General features: G+C 37.6%; 1 protein-coding gene across 5 annotated transcripts in view; it reads right to left on the bottom strand.

The window, feature by feature from the left end:
- The window catches only part of TMEM196 (transmembrane protein 196), a 55,094-nt gene that overhangs the window by 7,633 nt on the left and 26,451 nt on the right, over positions 1–21,010 (bottom strand). For 3 of the 5 annotated variants that reach the window (XR_004299058.1, XM_032401968.1, XM_032401969.1), the window contains exons 2-4: positions 8,416–8,472; positions 3,736–3,990; positions 2,496–2,569 (exon numbers count right to left, since the gene is read on the bottom strand). Coding sequence is in view for 4 of the 5 variants with exons in the window: in XM_032401968.1 (XP_032257859.1) it covers positions 2,496–2,569; positions 3,736–3,990; positions 8,416–8,472 (386 nt within the window). In the remaining variant the exon portion in view is untranslated. The remainder of the gene's footprint in view (positions 1–2,495; positions 2,570–3,735; positions 3,991–8,415; positions 8,473–21,010) is intronic. The other 2 variants (XM_032401970.1, XM_032401971.1) reach the window with 1 other exon arrangement.

Here is a 21,010-nt window from a genome sequence, read left to right as displayed (position 1 = left end):
ATAAGGAAAACTACATGGAAGGCAAATGAAAATTTAGATAGAAAGGATGAACTAACGTAAGTTCCATTTGTAATTTGAGAAAATGTTAATTTAAGAAAAATTAGGATATTTTGAATTCATATGTTTTATTGAACATTAAACTCCTTCCTAAACGTTAAAATGTAATGAGATGTGAAGCCCATTCACATTTATCATGGTTAGTGTGCCTTATTATAAATAATATTTAGGCAAAACTATCTAAAAATCTTTTCACACTTGAACAAGCCTATTTGCAAAAGTGTAGTAAATTCAAATCCAAATTATTGCTCATTTATCTCAAGCCTATCAGTTTATATTTGATTTCTGTTCGGGAGAATTAGAAATGTTTGCTTTTGTAAACTTCAGAAATTCTTCGCAAATACTCATATGAAAAATGAAAAGGTATCCATGCCCTATTTTGAATCTCTTCTCTTAGAAAATTCAATATAGGAGATGAAATAGAATAAAGATACTTGCTTCTTGTTTTGGCTGGTTTGGAAAGTTGCTTAGGAGGAAGATCCGTGAGGAACTGGAAGGTAGAAATTGGCCTGATTTTTAAACTTTGCTTTTGAAAACTTTGTTGTCTTTTGAAAGATGTGGTAGAATTTCTTCCAAGAAAATTTGGAGAAAGGAGACAATAGGCGCTGGGGCCCTGTCCCATTCTCACATCAAGATCTGTCTTTCCATGGGGCACCTGGGTGGCTCAGTCGTTAAGCGTCTGCCTTCGGCTCAGGGCATGATCCCAGGGTCCTGGGATTGAGCCCCGCATCGGGCTCCCTGCTCAGCGGGAAGCCTGCTTCTCCCTCTCCCACTCCCCCCGCTTGTGTTCCGGCTCTCGCTGTGTCTCTCTCTGTCAAATAAATAAATAAAATCTTTAAAATAAAAAAAAGATCTGTCTTGCCAGGCAAAGTGCCTGGACCCTTCCAGGTCCTAAGGAGTTATCTCATTCCTGGGTATCCATTATATCTCCCAAGTAAGGTGCCAAGGAGATACAAGAAAAAAGCCTAGAAACTCAAATCCTTTAGGGTAAAGACTGACAGAAAGCGAAGAAGGTCCTTTGGCGCCAGCAGCCTGCTTCTATGGCCTGGTGATGGTTCAGTGACTGGCTCACTAGGCATGCACACAGTAAAAGTAGGTGTGGAAACACAGTGGGGTTTGTCGGGCTGAGGTTAAGTTCATAGGCAGGAAACCTGATTTGAGGCTTCATTCACGAACTCACTATGGGTGGCAACTTAAATAGAAACGATTCTTCAAAAATGATCTTTAACAAAATTTACTCATACAGCTTTTTCTATTCCTCACAATAGTATAAAAATAATTTCCTAATGAACTGATAGAAGTAAGATTCTTAGGTGCTTGTTCTTCTAAAATGAATTTGCATTCAAAAAGTAGCTTAAAAATCATAAAAACTAATCTAATGGAGAATATTTTATTGCAGGATTAAGAAAAAAATCTAGGGGCGCCTGGGTGGCTCAGTCATTAGGTGTCTGCCTTCGGCTCAGGTCATGATCCCACGGTCCTAGGATCAAGCCCTACATCGGGCTCCCTGATCCATGGGAAGCCTACTTCTCCCACTCCCCCTGCTTGTGTTCCCTCTCTCGCTGTCTCTCTCTCTCTCTCTCTCTGTCAAATAAATAAATAAATAAAATCTTTAAAAAAAAAAATCTAGTTTTTAAAAAGCTTACAGAAGAAAAGCGTTTTCCTAACTAAATTCACACTAATATGGACACAGGAAAATCAAGGGTAGGAGAAAAGAGCAAAAATTAGGTTTTAAGTGCACTAGCATTTTTAGTTTATTTGCAAATAGGCATGTCCAATTTGGCAAGAAGAATATACTCCAAATTTGGGCAGGACCAAATGTGACTATTTGCAAGTGGATATACTTTCTGCCATTGGGCCATAGTATCAATGTGACTTTCTGCATTTCCAATTATATTGTTTAACCAAAGCGAGAATGGCGACTATTTATTTTTAGCAGCCCAAAGTATAGGAAATAAATGTGAAATGTATCACATCAGATAATCTTGTAAAAAGACAGCTCTCATACCGCATTTTCACTGTATTAGTGTCAAACTTATGTTATCTGCTCATGCAGTTTTGGCACGAGAGAGATACAGATTGTCTTCATCAGACACACCTATTAAAAACAAAACTCTGGTCTGTGAATGATGGTATTGAGTCAGAATCACGATGTAGCAGAAAATAAAGGAGTCATGAGTCATCCAAACAGAAATGTGTTTGGATGCTTATAGGAGGCTGAATATTTTAAATACTCAACCAAATTTTAAGCTGCAAGACTCTGCCATGTAGGTTTATGTTGGGTCCTCAAAGTAGTTCTCATGAAAGAGATACTTTGAGAAGAAACAGACATCACAGCATCAGTCCAGACTGATCTGCTGACATCATGCCTTCCTAGGAAGAGGCATTGCTTCCTGAGGTGACATCACAACATGGTAACTCCCTAGAAATCAGCGTACCTTGTAGGTAACTCTGGTGTCGGGGGCACCACCGGGCAGCTGGGCAAGTCGGTTATTTCAATAGCCCTCAATCTCTAATATAAATATAACAATCATATAATAAATATTGCACAAACATATACACAAAAAAACGAAATCACAGTAGTATAAAAATAGAGCACAAATGAGCCACTATCCAAATACACAATGGTAATCTATTTTTAACAACCCATTTCTTTAAATTATCAGGCCTGCTAATAGTACCATAATTTTTTTTTAAGAACATGTGTATATCTGTTTCAAATTGCCTTTTTCATGGAGCAACTTAAGGATATCTACTCTCTTTATTTGAATGTATCGATTGCATACAAAATGGAAACACTTAAAACTATGGAATAAATATTTTTTCTTCAAAATAACAATATGAAGAAAATGCAGTAGTAACTCTTGCTACTCTGTCTTCTATTCCATGCTTGTGCAGTTTTATTTCCATGATATCAAGTGAAATATGATGTGGCCATTATCTTAGCCAGGTTAGTTTACGGATGTTTTATCTTTTCCTTCATAGATCCAGTAACAGGAACTGAATTAAGAAATATGTGCAAAATGCAATAGAAACACAGACAGCTCACTATATCATTTGTCCTTCAAGCAATAAATGTTACTTCCTGTTTGAATGAGTTTCATGAAACAATTATGCAAGAATATTATTTAAAATATAGGCAAAGCTACCGAAATATGCATGAAGTTTAGATGAGAATTTAATGAAGCTTTATGTGGATTGTAATATCTGCCCTGGTAGGCAAGGCTTTTTGTTGCCTTATTAAAAGGTCCTTTTATGCTTCAAAATCTAATTTACATAATCAAATGCATCTACTTACAAGCACAGGAGGTGAGCTAGAAAGGGGAATTCATCAGATTTCTACAACTGACACTATTGAGTTGAGAGGGTATTTAGTTTGTGTTTTTCCTCAGTACAACACATAAAAATCCATATTTATAAGGCATTCAATATTTTATGGAATGCTATTTTAGGAACTGGGTTTTGGTATAGATAGAGAGCTCTGAAATTATTGAAAATAGGTGTACCCCAAATAGCAGAGAAAAAAAATAAAAAATTCCTATTCTTAGCTCACTAGGGCCAAAGTTTTAGAAAATCCAATTCCTCAAATTCTCTTCTAAAGCTGCCAGATGATTGACCAAGATTTGACTGCAGCCTTCATACCAAGCTAGCAGTGAACAGAAGAGCCACAAAACTCACTTTCTCAGCCATTTCATGAGAGTGGTGCAGAGAATGCTCCCTTTCAGAGAACATCCTCCTCTGTTCGTAGCTGGCTAGTCGACAAGTGAGCCACGAAGAGAGGGTACAGCCGCCGATCCCGATGCACGCAAGGGACATGGAGGCGAGATGCAGAGGATAGAGGGAAGAGGTCTTCTTTGTCACTGCCCGAAGGAACTGAAAATTCAGGATGCCCCCAATGAGTCCACAGATGCAGCAGGCGGAGAAAAGGATCATCTGATAAGAAAAAGAAAGGGAGTGTCAAGGTCGAGGAAACAAAGCTGACCAGGACACAGTGCACTGTCCTGGCTGCACCTCAAGGATAGCTGAGCTACAGTAAAGGCAAGGAGCTTTGGGTGCTTCTCAGAGGACAGGAGCTAACCTTTCACCAAGCTTCTGTGCAATCGGACTCAGTGGAAAGAGCGCAGACCACAGTGTTTCGGAATTAATCGCTGACTGTATGAAGGCCAGGGATACATCTTTTGAAAACACTGAAATAAGCAAAATTTGTCTTCAAGGTAGATTCAGATTTAAATAATATTTACTTACTATCTATCATGTGCTTACTATGCTAGGAACTTGAACAGATACTATCTCAATTAACCCACCCAGCAAACCTCTGAGAGAAATCGTAATATACATTTTGGAGGAATGGTGAGCAGGTAACATTCAAGTGTAGGGACTGAATCCAGATTTTCTGACTCTAAATCCAGTTTCACTATGTTAATCCCCCTAAAATATCTAAATATCTTCTCATTGAACTGTCATGAGTTCCACCAAACTGCAGATCTTTATACCTCTCTAGCTGAATGATCTTGGGGAATTTGGTTACTTCTCTTTTTCATTCCTAGGAGTTTTATTGTGTATCGATTTCCCCAAAGGATAGTTAAGGGACTCCCTGTGAACTGGCCCTTTATATTACAAATCTTTTGTTACTCTGTGGCACCACAATGAAGAATACACAGTAGATATTCCAAAAATACCGTCTGGTTGTTTTGGGGAAACACAGGATGTGGCTTTGCTTTTGATCCTATTATTGGTTTGATCTGGGTCTCTGTTAAGAGACCTCGGGGGTTTTATTCTACCTAAATATCATAAATGTAACTGAATATTCCAAAAGCTTTAATGATTTTATTTTGTATTTGCATTTTGTCTAAATTCCCCCATGGGCTTTCCTTATACTTTAGAGTGTGATACTAATTTAATTATCTACATTTATTTCCATTTTTCTCCAGAACATGGTCTCCACTACAGTCCTCTCTCTTGCCAATCCTACAACTTGTTCATTCCCACCTCAATGATATTTTCCATTTCCTGGAAATGATATTGCTTCTTTCTTGGACTCCTAGATGGAAGGCCCAAAGGCAGTCCTAACTGCTTCACAAAGCCTTCCTGGATTTGTTGATCTCCTCCTTTGGTATAATTCCATCGGGCAAACAGCTATGTAATTTAATTTAGCATTTAATTTTACACTATCAGGAATTATTTGCTGTTGCCATTTAGCTGAGTTTAGCAAGCATTTATTGAGCACCTAGCATCTGTTAGGCCCTGAGTGAGGCAGCTGTTGGCATTACAAAAAAGAATAGCTCAGAGTTATTGCCCTTGAGTACTCTGCAGTCTTGTGTGAGAGAAGATCCCACATTTCAACATGGCATGGCAAATATTAAGAAAGAGGGATGAGGGGCGCCTGGGTGGCTCAGTCGTTGGAAGTCTGCCTTGGGCTCAGGTCATGATCCCAGGGTCCTGGGATCGAACCCCGCATCGGGCTCCCTGCTCTGCAGGAAGCCTGCTTCTCCCTCTCCCACTCCCCCTGCTTGTGTTCCCTCTCTTGCTGTGTCTGTCTCTGTCAAATAAATAAAATCTTTAAAAAAAAAAAAAAAAAGAGGGATGAGTTGGTTGCCCTTGGAATAGGGAGGTGGAGAATGTAGCCCAGCCAGGGGTTTCAGACAAGGCTTCCCTGATAACATGTCATCTAAACTAAGTGCATGCAGTTCCCAGAAAAGGGTAAGGCCACAGATACCTGAAATAGCATAATGAAATAGCATGGTGGGCAGAAAGAATTACAAATAGTTTGTTTTGTTTCTCTAACTTAATTCAGCATCTTTATTGTGTCTGTCTCACAGTATTTATCGTCAAGACTGAAAATCCATTGATGGATGAATATCTTTTTATAGTTGATTAAATATAATGCTGAATATCAATGACCAAATAACTGAATCATCCCAAGTGGGAACCTGTTGCTCCCAGTTTCACATAGAATCAATATACTACCTTTAAAGTATATTCAGATAGCATGCAGTTTCTTGGGAAATATTTTGGTGTTGACTCATTCTTAGAAAATATGGGAAAATGTTACATTCTAGCCTTCAAGTAATGAATACTATTTAAGAAAGTAAATGACAAATTATTTGACTATTATAAGAAAACATGTAATCTCTCCTGATATTAGTCTCATTCATTCTTGAAAGGCATTCATTAACATGTGCAAACAGAACATTCTCACCTAGGAATTAAAATATTAAAATCTATACCCACATTTATAACCATATATGATTTTCAAATCTCACCAGACTAGAGAATTTAGACTCGAGAGATATTTGGAGTGGAGAAATTATCATGCAATTTGATTGAAGGATAGAGAATCCTTGATAGCTAAATGTCATCTATGGGAATATCAGAGAGTAAAAGAGGTTAAAGTGAATGGTAGTTTATAAAAGGTTCAGCTCTTATGATTTTTTAAAATAACTCTTAAGAGAATTAGACAGAAAAAAGACACTAGTGCCTTTTTAAAAATTCTTTCTCTTCCCTTCTCCTATGAACTGAATATTTGTGTCCCTCTAAATACAAATGTTGAAGCCTAATCCCCAATACTATAGTATTTGCAGGTGGGATCTTTGGAAGATAATTAGGTCAGGAAGGTGGAGTCCTCATAAATGGGGTCAGTGTCTTTATAAAAGAGATTCTAGAGAGTTTTCTTTCCCCTTTTGCCAAATGAGGACACAGTCAAACATTTGCAACCTGGAAGAGAACCTTACCAGAACCTAGCTACACAAAATGGGTCCCTAGTCTGGGTCCAGCCTCCAGCACTGTGAAAAATAAATTTCTGTTGTTTATAAGCCACCCAGTCTATGATACTTTGTTATAACAGCCCAAATAGATGAAGACATCTCCCTTCCCTTTCCATCCCCTGTTCTCTTTCTCCTCTGCCTCTCTCTATTTTCCTCTCCCTCCCTCATTCTTTCTTTCTTTGTTTGCCCACCCTTTCTTCCTTCCTTCTTTCCTTCCTTCCTTCCTTCCTTCCTTCCTTCCTTCCTTCCTTCCTTCCTTCCTTCCTTCCTCTCTCTCTCTCTCTCTTTCTTCTAAGTTCCAAGAAATTGTTATTACATAGCCATAAAGACGCCGGTAAAATAAAAGTAGAGAGAGAATGAGGGCCATGTCTAAAAAGTGATAGAAGATTCATAGATGCAAATTACAAGCCTCCCAAAATCTGTATCTAATGCTTTCCCTTTATGTAACTTTAAAAAATTCCATCTCACATGTCTAAGGCAATGGGTGCTTCATTTTTTGGTCACAAGAGGTATCCTCACAAAAAAAGATGTGATTCAAAAAAGTAGTTAAACAAAAATAACTAATAATCCCATCCCTGCCCTCCTAAAATAACTGGCCTCCCCCTGAAAAACTCTTTTTAGGATCAAAGACCACTTTCTAGGGTCCAAGTGTAGTATTAATTTTGTCAACTTATAAAGGTCTATGATCTTGGGGTGCCTGGGTGGCTCAGTTGGCTGAGTGTCTGCCTTCACCTCAGGTCATGATCCCAGGGTCCTGGGATACAGCCCCGCATCAGGCTACCTGCTCGGCGGGGAGCCTGCTTCTCCCTTTCCCTCTGTCTGCTGCTTCCCCTGCTTGTGCTCTCTCTCTCTCTGTCAAAAATAAATAAAAATCTTTAAAAAAAAAAGGTCTATGATCTTTCCTATTGCACACAAAAAAATAAACAATGCTTTTCCCCTCTTTTGAACTCTCAAAAAAACATCATGGAGGGAAGTGGGGAACCCACCCTTTGGCATACAGAAGTTCTCCTCCAGCCATTATCAGAGTTAACTGGGAGTATGTTCCATACCCCGGAAACCCATGACAGTACTGAAAAACATCTGAAAACACGTTTGCATTCACAGTAATAAAATAAAATTAAATAAAAAAAATCATTGGGAATTCACTGTCACTATAACAACCCAGCTGTTCTGCTGCACTGACTTCACAGTCAAAGCCAGTAATCCGTAGGCCCAGTTCCACATTTAAACAGTTAAATTTCCCATGAACTCAGGCCATGTCTTTTTTAGCTTACTGAAGGATTCATGTGAGTGTCTGGGCATCTATAAACTGGGAAAGTGGAGATTGTCAACCACAGCAGTCATTATGGGTTGCATATTCATGCATTTAAAGAGTATATCAAAGCTTTTCTTTCTTTTTCTTTTGTCATAGTCTCTAATAATCTTGATGGTTTTTTTTTTTGAAAATGAAAAAGCCAGTATTTATTGGTCAGTCCTCTTTTCATCCTAAATGAGTAACATTCACTATGTGAAAGTTGGCTTGTCATCATTTCCATTTTCAGGTTCCTACGTTTCAAATACTTCAATGCAAAATATAAACAAGGCAGAAACTTACGACAAGTCCAGATTTTTTTTTGGCGCACAGTATTCCACATATGCCACAAAGAAGAAACTGAAAGGGAAAAGAATAAAAATTATTCCATATTCAAAGACAAGAAAACCTCCATTTTTTTAGCTTATAGCTCACTCATGACACTTGTTCCAGGGAAGTGTGAAAATTTTACGTTCCCATCAAAAGCTGGAAAGGAAAATACCTCATTCTAGAATGGTAAGAGATAAAAATGTTAACTTTAGTGAAAATGTGTTCTTTGCAAGATTGATGTAGGTAACTGTGGTACTTAAGCAAAACCTGAGTCAGTTTTACACCAGACAAAATTATGAAGTAAATAAATTTAGAGTTTTGTTCTTCCTATTTTCTTTCACTGTCTTCTATTTCTTTCTACTTTCTTAAGGAGAAAAGTGGTGTGATACATTCATTCATAATTGATTTCTAAGCAATTCGAAATCAATGGGCTCTCCTACAGGTAGTGAATCTCACACAAACAAAAAGATAAGGCAACAAAAAGGGAAATGTTCTTCTTTAGAGACATTCTTTGTACCTCTCAAACTATGTCAGGTAAAATGGTGACCTCCTCATTCTACCAGAAATATGGTCCTTGTGGATATGTTGGAAGACCTCAAGGAGATGAAGCTATTGATGGCATGTCATTTCTTGTAAATAAGCACGTTGGTGACATAATCACTTTGCAAAGAAAAGATGCATCAAATATGACACACTATTAGATACTTTGGTTATCGGAGAATGGTAAATCATTTAACTTGGTTAGAAACATTTAGAGCCATTTGAATGTGCATTTATACATACATCTGGCTAGAAGCAAACCATATCAATAAAACAATACAGTCATTAATAAATAATAAGCCCACTAAGGGCTTTCAGACTAGCAGATAAAGCTTTGAATGCAGTTAAGTTTTTCCTTTTGATTTTCTTTTAAATTGTGCTATCTCAAGTCAGAACTAATAATATGAGTGGTTTTAACTGAGTTTCACACATGGGTAGACTTTTTAAATATATACATAAAAATAATCTAAGAATTATATGAAATAAATAAAATGTGTGTGAGAAACACCAACAAAATTTGATAAAGACATAATGAGTTAAGGAAGTTTTCCTTTGCAGGGATTTTTCCATATAAGGGAACGAAATAATTATAAAGCAGGCAAGGATGCAGACAGATCAGAGAAACCAAGGATATATAACAATTTGCTTAAAATATAGATGATCCTTCAAATTAATACTCAACAAAGTTAAATATTTATGTAATTTTAGAGGAGTGGAAAGGATTTACTAGACATAACAGCAAGGTCACAGACCAAAATGGAAAATACTTATAAATATTAATACATAAAATTATATTTTCAATAGTAAAAAATAACATACCTCTCAAAGGCAAAAAAATAAATTGGGATCATATTTAGAAAGCCTATGACAGACAAGGGTTAACATATTAGATAAATTGATCTGATAAAATAATTTTAATACCTTAAACCATGAGAAGATAAAAACTCAGAACTTTATAAAACTTGAATACTCACATACTTTTCAGAAGTTTTAAGTATCTACTTCTGAGTAACCATTTGTCACCCCCATCCCCCTTTGTGTCCTGGGTCCAGATGAACTTGTCCTTAAGAGTCCTTAAGGACTCTTCCTTACTGATCCTATCTCATGTCTATCAAGGCTGTGCTCAAGCCATTCCAGTTTGGAACAGTTCTGTACCTCTTGGTGCCGCCAAGCTTCAGATCAAAGCCTCAGCATGCCCTCCTCCTTGCTTGCCTGACTAACCCATTACTCACCCTGAAAGTCCATTCACCCAGAACTCATTCCTGAAATAATTTGAAAGCAATGTAGTTTTGTGTTCCTTGGATCTCTTCTGAAATCTATAAACATTGCCATTATTTATTCACAGCCAAGCTTGAGTGGACCTCAGGCGTTTAAGCCGAGTTCTCCTTCCCAGCCACTTGGTTAGAACATCTAGGTGGCAATAAAATTGCTTCCTTCTATGGTCCACTAAGGAAAGGAATTTCAGGGCTTGGGGAAGTGGGGGGAAGGTAGAATACAAGGGGAATCAAACAATATATTTCTACTCCCAGTCAGGCCTAGAGAATAAATACTTCTGGATAGTTACTTCTGTCAGGGTATCCAAAAATCTGCATTCCCTGGAGGAAACCATTAATCTGAGAAAAAAGTTACCCACATAATGGGCAGTATATAAAATCACGACATTTATGAGGAGGCTGTAAGGGATGTTAGCTGAAATTTAGCCATCACAGTTTATAGAGAAGTGTAAAAGAAGCACAAAAAAGCAGTAAATGATCTTTTAATTTCATGGGCTGTCTGTACTCCAAGTCAGAGCACTGCAAGGGATCTTAAAAGATGACTTAATTCAGTCCTTGCAGTTTGCATGTGGGGAAGTACAGGTCCAGACAGGCTTAGTGACTTGCTCAAGGTCACTCATCAAGGTCACAAATCACCCATGTAATCTAAGGCTTTTTAAAGTGTCTGAGTTGGGGCGCCTGGGTGGCTCAGTCAGTTAAGCGTCTGCCTTCGGCTCAGGTCATGATCCCAGGGTCCTGGGATCGAGCCCCACATCCGTCCCTGCTCAGGGGGAAGCCTGCTTCTCCCTCTCCCTCTGCTGCCCCTCCCCCTGCTGTACTCTCTCTCTCTCTCAAATAAATAAATAAAATCTTTAAAAAAAACTAAAAAAAAAATAAAGTGAGTTAATTTATTTCTAATATTGTACTGAAATGCTCTTCAAAAGGATTTTTCAGTGCTAGTACAGGGCATCAGACTAGCAAATCCAACCAGAAGTGTTCAATGAACACCTGGCCATCTATAATTGCTCTCTTTGCCCTTCCCATTATTAATTTTTGTTGTAATAAGAATGACTATAAGATCAACCAATTGTATTACAGTCTACAATTAAGTGTACCTTATTATAAAGGGAATTTGTTCTATTTCAAAATACTTTTTTTTTTTTGCTCAATATAACTTTATCAAGGATGCAAAGCACTCACACTACATTATGAAACAAGTGAAAAACAAATCAGTTTAAAAAAGTAAAATTGACGGCTGGAGACATATATATCTGAATTAGATAGACAATATTACATGAAACAATATAATTTTATTTCTGAGAAGATGGGCTATTTAAACCCAGGAGAGTTATTTGCTTTGCTTTTACTATGAAGTTATATAGATCAAGTGATCTAATGATAGGAAGTGCAACTATGTAATAAAACTAGTTAGCTCTCCAAGTGGAATTCATTTGATTCCAATTTAGATTAAACTCAGTAGATAACTAAGGTTGTGACTCATTGTAGGATGAAATGGAGCTATTATGGAATTAGCATTCTATATTTTGAGTGGATTTTCTTCATGAAAGGTCCAGGGAGCCTTCTGCTTTTGCTTAAGATGGAGAAAGAACAAAGATGTCATTCCCACTTAAACAATAAGCTAAAGCAGAAAAACTAAGAGATTGATAACTTTGAGAGAGCCCATCAGAATACTGAAGTCCAAGGTAATGGAATAAGCAGTTCAAAGAGGAATAAGGCCCTCAAAGGAAATTCTGGACACACAAACTATATCTTTTGTTGCAGAGACAGGAGGAAGGGACGTGGGTTGTCACATAAATGGGTATGTGGGCAGGAAGGGGATGGTGCAAAGCTCTGCTCTGTCCTTAGGCTTTCTTTCTTATGAAGCAAATGCTTTAAGCCCCTGGCAAAGGGGTAGCAAAGCTTACTGTTTCCAGGATTTATGCAAATATGGACTGCAACTCTAACTAGAGGAAATGTAGAAAAATATATCTGCACCAAAGATAATCACTATAACAGCACAATCATTTCCTCACTAGAATGACTGCCTTTTGCACTAACAGCATAAAGAATATATCAAGATAAAATACTGGCAAGATTCTGAAGATAAAGCACATTGCAACTTTTGACATCCAGTCAAATTCCCATTCACACAAGAGATTACAAAAAAGACAGGATCATTTGGGCAAAAGCACTGTGGTGGGCTGAATTATGGCTCTCCAAAGAGATGTATGTCCTAACCCCCAGAATCCACTAATGTTACCTCATATGGCAAAAAAAAAAAAAAGCCTTTGCAGATGTGATTAAATTAAGAATATCAAAATGAGATTATTGTGGATTGTCCAGGTAGGCCCTAAATATAGTCACAAGAGTCCTTTAAGAGGAAGAGAAGAAGGTAAAAAGAGACAGAAGGTTCCAAGAAGACACAAAAAGACAAAGAAAGAGAGTTGTGAAGAGTCCATACTGCTTGCTGTGAGGGGGAGGACAGTCCTGAGGCCCAGCTGTAGGCAGCCTCTGTGAGCTGAAAATGGATTCTCCCCTGTGGCCTCCAGAAGGAATCTAGCCCCATAGACGTATTTTAGATTTCTGGCCCCCAGAACTGCGAGAAAAGACATATTTCTGTTGTTTTAAGCCACTAAATTTGTGGCAATTTGTTCCAGCAGCTATAGGAAACTAATATAGGCTCCAAAACATTTTACATGACACACTCTACAAGAATTACTAGAAGCTGTTCAGGAAAACAAGCAGGGAAAGCCAGGAGATAAAAAAGAAATGTAGGAGAAAAAGCACAAAATAAAACAAAACAGTAAATCTTTTAGATTCAAAAGTATTGATTGGAAAAATTAATTACGTGTTTCGAATGAATATCCCAGGTGATTTTGGCATGAGAGAGGGTGAGGTGGGGGTAAAGAAGATGTAAGTAGTATTCTAAAACTCTTATCATTTAGCAGAATAACAGAAAAGCTAACTAGTTCTAGATATTGACGGAAAGTACAACTTTAATTTTGTGCATTAAAATACAGAGACTGAGAAAATAAAAATAAAGAGAAAAATACAATTTGACAGTAAAGAGGGAACCAAGAGATGTCAGGGAAGTTTAAAAAAAATGAAAGGAAATAAAGTGAAACTATAAAATAAGTTGGAATAAAGAATTCAATAGTGTAAGCAATCAGACTAAATGTGAATGCATTCAATTTTCCTCCTAAGAGGGAGAATAGAAGGTGAATAAAATAGTCTACTAGGTAAAGAAGGAAAGGGGTTTGTTAAAAGATCCCTAAAATGAATACTCTTCTTTCCATCTGCTTTTCTCTCTGTCTCTGTTTCTCTGTTTCATTTTTTTCTGTTCCTCTCTCAGCACTGACCTAGATGCTTGTTAATGAATTCTTTATTAGTAATCCTTTCTGTCCAAGAAAGTTTATTCTGGGAAAAGACTAAGAGTAAAAAAAAAAAAAAGAGGCTCTTGTAGAATTTCTCAATTTTAAATTATGTAATGGAAAATGTTGAAACCATGGTTGTAATGGAAGCAGATAAAAACAGTGGCCAGAAGAACAAGCAAGTGTTGGGTGAAGAGATTATGAAAGATGGTGGACCAATCTTGTTTTAAGAGAGCTTATTAAAAATTTTGCCACATCACATTTAATGACCTTAGATGAAACAATTTTCACTGAAATTCACTAGCCATTATACAAGATATACATACTAGAAAGTAGAAATGATGCTACTTGCCCCGCACTCAAGATAATGAGCTAAACAACACATTGAACTTAATACTTTGATAAACTTCAATGATTTATACAATTTTGTCAAAATTAAGGTTTCTTTAAAATATATAGAAATATGATCAAGAAAACAAATATTAAATGTTGGGAGACTGAGTGGAAAGAAATCTATTTCTGGTTAAACAATGTATTTTCCTTGTACATGGATTGAAAGTTTGATGATTTGCTTTGCTACCACCAGTTCTTGGATATTTTTATTCTACTTCAATCACCTGTTCAAGAATAACAACTGGAGTCTCTTAAAAGGATTATTTTGTAGTTTAGCACAGAAAATGCTACTGTGCTAACATAGTTCATATTTTCCCTGAAACTGTGCTGATATGATAGTGATTTTCTGGCTATCCTCATCAGGATGGGTAGTTTTATTCTCAGTTAAATATAACGAATCATAAACCACTTCATATTAAAGTAGATATAGCTTCAATGACCACCACATTTCATTTTTACTTGGAAAGTTTTTTTTAGTTCAACACATTCATAATAGTGGCTGAAATAAAGCGTTTATGTTGCAAAGCATGTTGATTGTCTCTCAATTCTCTAGAAAAAAATGTATTGAAAAAGGGAATTTTCTTTCACGATGGGCAAGTGAGTGAAGAAAAGAAATTATGGATCAAAGAAACAGTTTTGAACCTCATGCTACATAAAAGTAAAATTGAATCTGTTATTTCATTTGCCATTACTGGTCTGTTAGAGTTAGAGATCATCTATTTTTATATTCAACTTTGCCATATCTCCTCGGACAAAGCTGTGCTGTTAAAATGAAGTTTCTAGATGACATGATGGAATTTCAAACTGGATGAATGAATTGGTAAATGGGTGGATGAATGTATCACAGTATGCATGGGGAGGGGCAGAAATTAATCAGATTTAGCCAATTCCAGACACACAACTGGGTGCAATTAGTCTTTTCACTGAATCAAATCCCCTTAACTTCTTTTTTGTTTTCCTGAAACACTCATGATTGGTCAGATTAGGTTAATTTTCTTCTCAATGGCGGCATTTGAAAATTATTTGGATGGCGTTGACCTTTTAAATGTCACAATCCTAGCTTTGTGGGTTTCAAAAGTTTCCTTCTCAAACCTCAGATGTCCTTGAGATGTCAGCACGGGTAGAGCTTTCTATTAAAAAAAAAAATCACTGAAAAAGATATTACCTTGACACTGAATGGTAACTGCTAGAAGATCCTTTTTAAATGTGAGTGACTTCCCAAACTAAAAAAGGTTGTATTCTTTTTAAATTTTTATTGGTGTATAATTGTCATATAACATTATATTAGTATGTATTCTTAATTATGTGAGACAGAAAATGGCTTGGGAAAGGGCCCTACGAGTATATATCCCAGCTGTTTATTTATTTTCTCTCAATAGACACAGCATAGGCATTTCCCCTTGGTGAAACTAGAAATTGGGCAGTGTCTCAACACTCTCAACTGAATGCTATTACTTACTATCACCTAGTCTGTTCTGTAAACTGCTCTGAGTGATTATAATACAATCTCCCCTTTAAATACCCTTTATACAGACACTGTTCCTTGAGGCACACACCATCCCAGTCACATTCAGAAATTTGCTCCTGGAAGAAATCAGATACTTGTCATTTAGTCAAGACCAAATAATGTAAAAAACAGTCAACAGGTATCACAAAAAGCTTCAGGACATTAAAAAATCAGAATATAATTTTTTAAAATGTGAGATCAATTGGTTTGTTACTTTAGGGTTCTTTCAAGCCCTCGGGTACTATGGCTGGCAAGCCTTTCCGGCTGAAAGCAGAGATTCTAAAGGAAGGAGAAGAGTTCCTCATTTTATGATTATAAGCAATGGCCTGTCCTGGATGGACCATGACTTAAGGTAAGTAACTACCATCTATACGTGTTCCCTCTGGGGAAAAAGAGAATACTGTGGTAGGCAGAGTAGGGTCCCTAAAAACAACTTTATCAAACTTTAGAGCTTATGTCACTATTATAACAATCCTGACCATATGAATCCTCCTTGAAATTCTTTGTAAGATCTCAAAGTGAAGGGATCTCTTCCCAGTTGAGGGCGGATGTCTCATACAGTAATCCCATCTGAAGATGTATCTGTCCAGTTTCAAGTACCAAGATTTCCCCTAACACTCTTGAGATTTAGGCAGGTTCTGAAAGCTGCCCATGCTGCCTCCTTTTTTGTTCTACCAGGATAATCTTTGAGAAAACACTTTTGGTGCCTTAATGATTGGACCCAATTTGGATTACATGACCTCAGTTACAAAGCCTTGACAAGAATTTTTCAAATAATGGCATCTGTAAACCATTTTTTATCAGAATGACATGGGGATATTTGTCATAAATGCAGAGTCATGGGCCCCCATTGAATCAAATTTTGGTGGGGTGGGGTCCAAGAATCTGCATCGTGGGTAAATTCCGGGGTAACTGTTACACTCCTAATTGTAGGATCACCTTAGGTATAGAATCACAGGACTGATTTAATTCTCTAGTTTGGCTTAGGTGAGCTGGCGCTACCAGAAGCCAGCCAGATGTGGGACCTACCACGGGAGTAGTAGGCCTGAAGGGACCAACAATGGATGCATGTCTACTACCAGACTCCGGAGACTCCCTAGGCCTATGTGATGAATGAAGCTTCTTCTCTTTCCTGAAGGATTTAATGGAGATTATTTGTCTCTTCATTCCCGGGTGTAAAGACAGTTATCAGAAGCACCCCAGCAGAAGTAAAGGTGTTTTGTTCATACATATCTCCATCAACCATGGTGGGCGGGGTAGGGAAGGAAATTGATGTTGCTTTCTCTGGATCCTACTGTAGACATTTTATGCCGTTGCATGGCAAGTTTTAAGTGGCTTATCTTTGACAGGTTCATTTCCCGCATCAAAGAATAGTGGCTTTTAAGGTCTTTACACTCCCCCCAACCCATTCCCCTGAGGATAAATCACTTCCGGTAATCAGAACACCTAGACTGAAGCAAAGGTGGGGCTATTAGTGCTCCACAGAGAGCCTCCAAGGAATAAAAGAGCTGTTCCTTCAAAGGATATTAACAAAGAGACATTTTCTTGCCTAACTTTTTCTCTTCATTGTTTTCTGTCTCCCTCTCTCTTTTAAGAGTCTGAAGCAGTTGATTAGAGTCTTGCAAAAGCAACACAGAGAAGAGTTTTACTCCCACTCTGTGGGTCAGCATTATAGTTTATATTATTTAGCCAAGTTTCTATGTCTGCTACAGTTCTCATAATGAATATTTTGGATCAGGTAGGAAATAATAGTTTTCTTCCTGAATGTATTTATGCCAGGGCCTGTCAGTATACACAACTGGACTGTGAAAACCATTAGGTTGGAAAGAGTAAACTAGAATGTTTCCAAACTCCATGGGTAATCAGAGTTGCAGAGCACTATTTATAAAGCACCTGAAATTTACTAGGGGTGGATGCGTCCTTTCTCTCCTATTTAGTTAACTTCAAACTGATTTTAAATGATGGCAAGCATTCAGTACATCTTTCCGGTAACCTGGTTCAATTTGATTGCCAGAGAAGGTAAATAGGGAAACTTGTAAATCAATCCTCAAAAGAGGTAATTGGAAAATTTATAAAACTGAGAGCTGATTAAAAATTCCTCATTGCCTTAAAAGATCTGAAGTAATATCTTTTAAGAACACGAATTAGGCTGTTAAAACCAGCAGATTCTGGGAAGTGACTCTGGAGAGTGAGGTTTTTGAGGAGTACATTTTGGAAGGAATCATTTAATTAAAGTGCAATAATGGTGCAGAAGATTTATAAACTTAAGTTAATAAAGGACCCAAGGAAGATGCTGAGTTTCTGAATTGTTTCAGAATAGCTCTAAATGGTGGCTTCTGAGTCTCAATGATTTATGTTATTGATGTGATGGCTTTCAGCTTTCTCTGGATAAAGAGGACCATAACAAAATAATTTTGAGTCCTCCTTCCAATCTCCCACTGATTCATTTCTTCATTACTCAGCAACTGTATTATCCCAGTGAAGTTGCATAGACACTAGCCCATCTTTGTAGTATTATAAGGTGATACTATAGTGAATAAAAAATAAGTTACATACTCAGTAGAGCCAGACAGTAGGTGCTGGCTCTTAAAGAGGCAAAAAGATTAAGCCTGACAGATTTTCTATTTCCTGGAGTTAAGGTGTGCTTTTACTGAAAAACCCACAAAGATTGCAGGAAGAAATAATAATGTAGAAAAAAGAAATAATTTTGGAGCATTAAAAAACACACTTGGGTAATGGGCTCTGGAGAAAATATTAAACGCTGCACTGTCCATCAGTATCCTTCAGCACAAAGATTATTTGCCTTACTGGAAGAAAGTTTACAAGATATCTTAGCAGATGGACTTTTACCCTCATCTTCCAGTCCTTTTAGTTTATTTCCTGTTAAAGGACCCCAAATGGAAATACTTTCTCAAGTATTCTGTTGGGATAAATTCTCAAATTTCCAAAGTTTACTTTTTCAAAAATTCACAACACTTACTATTTGGGTTCTCTCTCCCAGTATTTCTGGGAAGGCTAAAAAAACCACTCTTTACTATTTCCACTTTGTGGGTAGAGGAATTAAGAAGCCAAAAAAATCATACAGTAAGCAAGTGGCAGAAGTTCAACAAGAGCAGAACATGGGGGTTCCCAGATTATTGCTTATTGTGCATTATACCTCATTTCATGTTAGCTCTAAGAAAATCAGAAACACCTTGTCAAAAAATACTTTTTTTAATAGACAAGTCATAAAACGTTCCTAATGAAAACCTTGTGAGAGAAATCTCTCTGGTGGGAACAACCGCTATACAAGAATGACTATCACCTTGGTTTTAAACTTCCTCTGGAATTTGTGTTCTCTTTTTCCTCACAGTCACTATCATTCTTGGCCTCAGGTTCCCAGCTGTATCTCTAGTCCAGTGGTGGATAAAACCTAAAGTAAGATAAATCCCTGTCTAATCCCCTCACCACAACTAAAATAAGCTGATATTTTCAAACGAACTTGATAAAAAACCAAAGGGGGTACAACAGCAAAATTAAGAAAAGAATTGTAAGATGCACAACAGTGATCCCCTTCCTGATGCGTATCTCATCCACTCTGCAAGCCCTGTGCCATCCCACATCCCATCTGAAGGACCCAGGACTGATGATTCCAAGAGGATACCAAACATTAGAAGACAAAGTGTCAAGGACCACTTTCAGGGTCATCTCCTCCCAATTAAAATTAAAATTAAAATATAATAATATATAATATAATAATATATATAATTATATAATAATATATAAAATATAATTAAAATTGTAACTGGCATCCACAGACAGATTTTATAGTTTAGGCCACTTGCCAAAACATTATCACAGAATCATGGATTCTGTGAGTTGATTTGCTACAAATGGTGATTCTTTTGCTTTTCATTCTGATTTCTAACCAGATTTCATGAAATAACTCCGAGGACCTTTATTTTTATCCATTTTAAAGTGCTGAGACCATAAAAATGCCTACCTATGAGATTACCTGATGGCTGAAAGATAAATCATAAAGAACAGGTACATTTGGTGCAGCAGGATGTGCATATTCATAGGTTGAAACTAGGACTACCAAAAATTCTGTTCATTGGTGTATCTGGGAAATGGGGGTAGTTTAAAGTGTTGCCTATTATTTCTGGATTTAAATGTTATAATCAAGAATAATGGATAGGAGTTATATGGAGGGAGATTTCCACTCATTACCATTTTTCTAATGAACAGACCTGTCCACAAAGTAGCCTGGGCTTCCCCATAACAATGAATGAGGTCCCTTTGGGGATGTTTGGAGAGTGACTGAATGACCACCTCTTAGGGTGCAGAGAACAGATTGGTACAGTTCTGACAAGGGATTGAAGTAGGATTCTATGGAACATACTGACATTCTGATTGAGATTAATTTATGACATGGCTACAAGATCCATTTTCAAAGAATTGGAGTTCATGACAAAAGTGGCACTGCGCCATCTATCTCTGATGAAACAGAAGACATTTCAGGCTCCTCAGCAACTTCAGCTATTTATTTTTGTGACCATAAATTAGCCAAGACAACGTAAGAATGTATGGTTAATTGACACTACCGAATATAGAAGGCCCGGTAATGGTTTACTGTAACTGCAGAAACAGCTGTGCTATTTTTACCTTTCTTTTTATTTACAGTTAATAATAGATGACTCTTTACGGTTCCTAGTGTATAAAATTATAACTGGCATCCACAGACAGATTTTATAGTTTAGGCCACTTGCCAAAACATTAGTTAATTTATAGTCTTTATAGCACTGTGGGAGTTAGGGGACTTTATTACTTTGCCTAGAACCTCAGCAGGAAGGAGCTACGGCCAGATCTAGATTTAGGACATAGAGTGACGTGATCAAGATGGTGACATAGGTTGTTCCTGACTTTGCTCCCCGTCATGAGAAGAACTAACAGCTATTCAAGAAGACACCACTGAAAGAACCCTGGAACATGGGGGTGAGACTGAAGTACCCCCTTGGCACCACAGAGACCAAGACAGACTGCATTTGTAGGGCAAGAGAAGCAGCTGCATGTTGACCACATCGCCTCTCCCCCAGACCAGCACATCACCATGCAGCAAAGTCTTGCATGAGCGTCTGGTTCCTCCAGTGAGAAAAGAGAACCCAGGAGGGATAACAAATCCCACCAGCATTGTGGGTCATTTTGTGGGAGCCCCTACTCTGACTTCATACCATGGGGATTACAGAGGAATCTATGGGACTTGACCATCGGGAAAGTGACTGGGATGGAGAAGTGGGGGAGAGGCTTGCAACCACCAGCACACAGATCTCAGTAGACTACTGAGTTCGTACCTGAGCTGGTACCGCCCAGTAGTCATCCCAACCAGCATCTCTGTCCATCTGTAGAACCAAGTTAAGGGTACACACTCAGCAGGGTGCAGATATGCCTGATTCAGATACTCAGGCAAGGAGTTCTGCTGGCCCTAGACCCCGATTTGCCCATGCCCAGGCAAAGAGCTGAATCAC

The sequence above is a fragment of the Phoca vitulina genome, unplaced genomic scaffold, assembly GCF_004348235.1.
Source record: "Phoca vitulina isolate PV1807 unplaced genomic scaffold, GSC_HSeal_1.0 scaffold4, whole genome shotgun sequence".
NCBI classification, from domain to species: Eukaryota; Metazoa; Chordata; class Mammalia; order Carnivora; family Phocidae; genus Phoca; species Phoca vitulina.
This window is presented reverse-complemented; position numbering and strand designations above follow the sequence as displayed.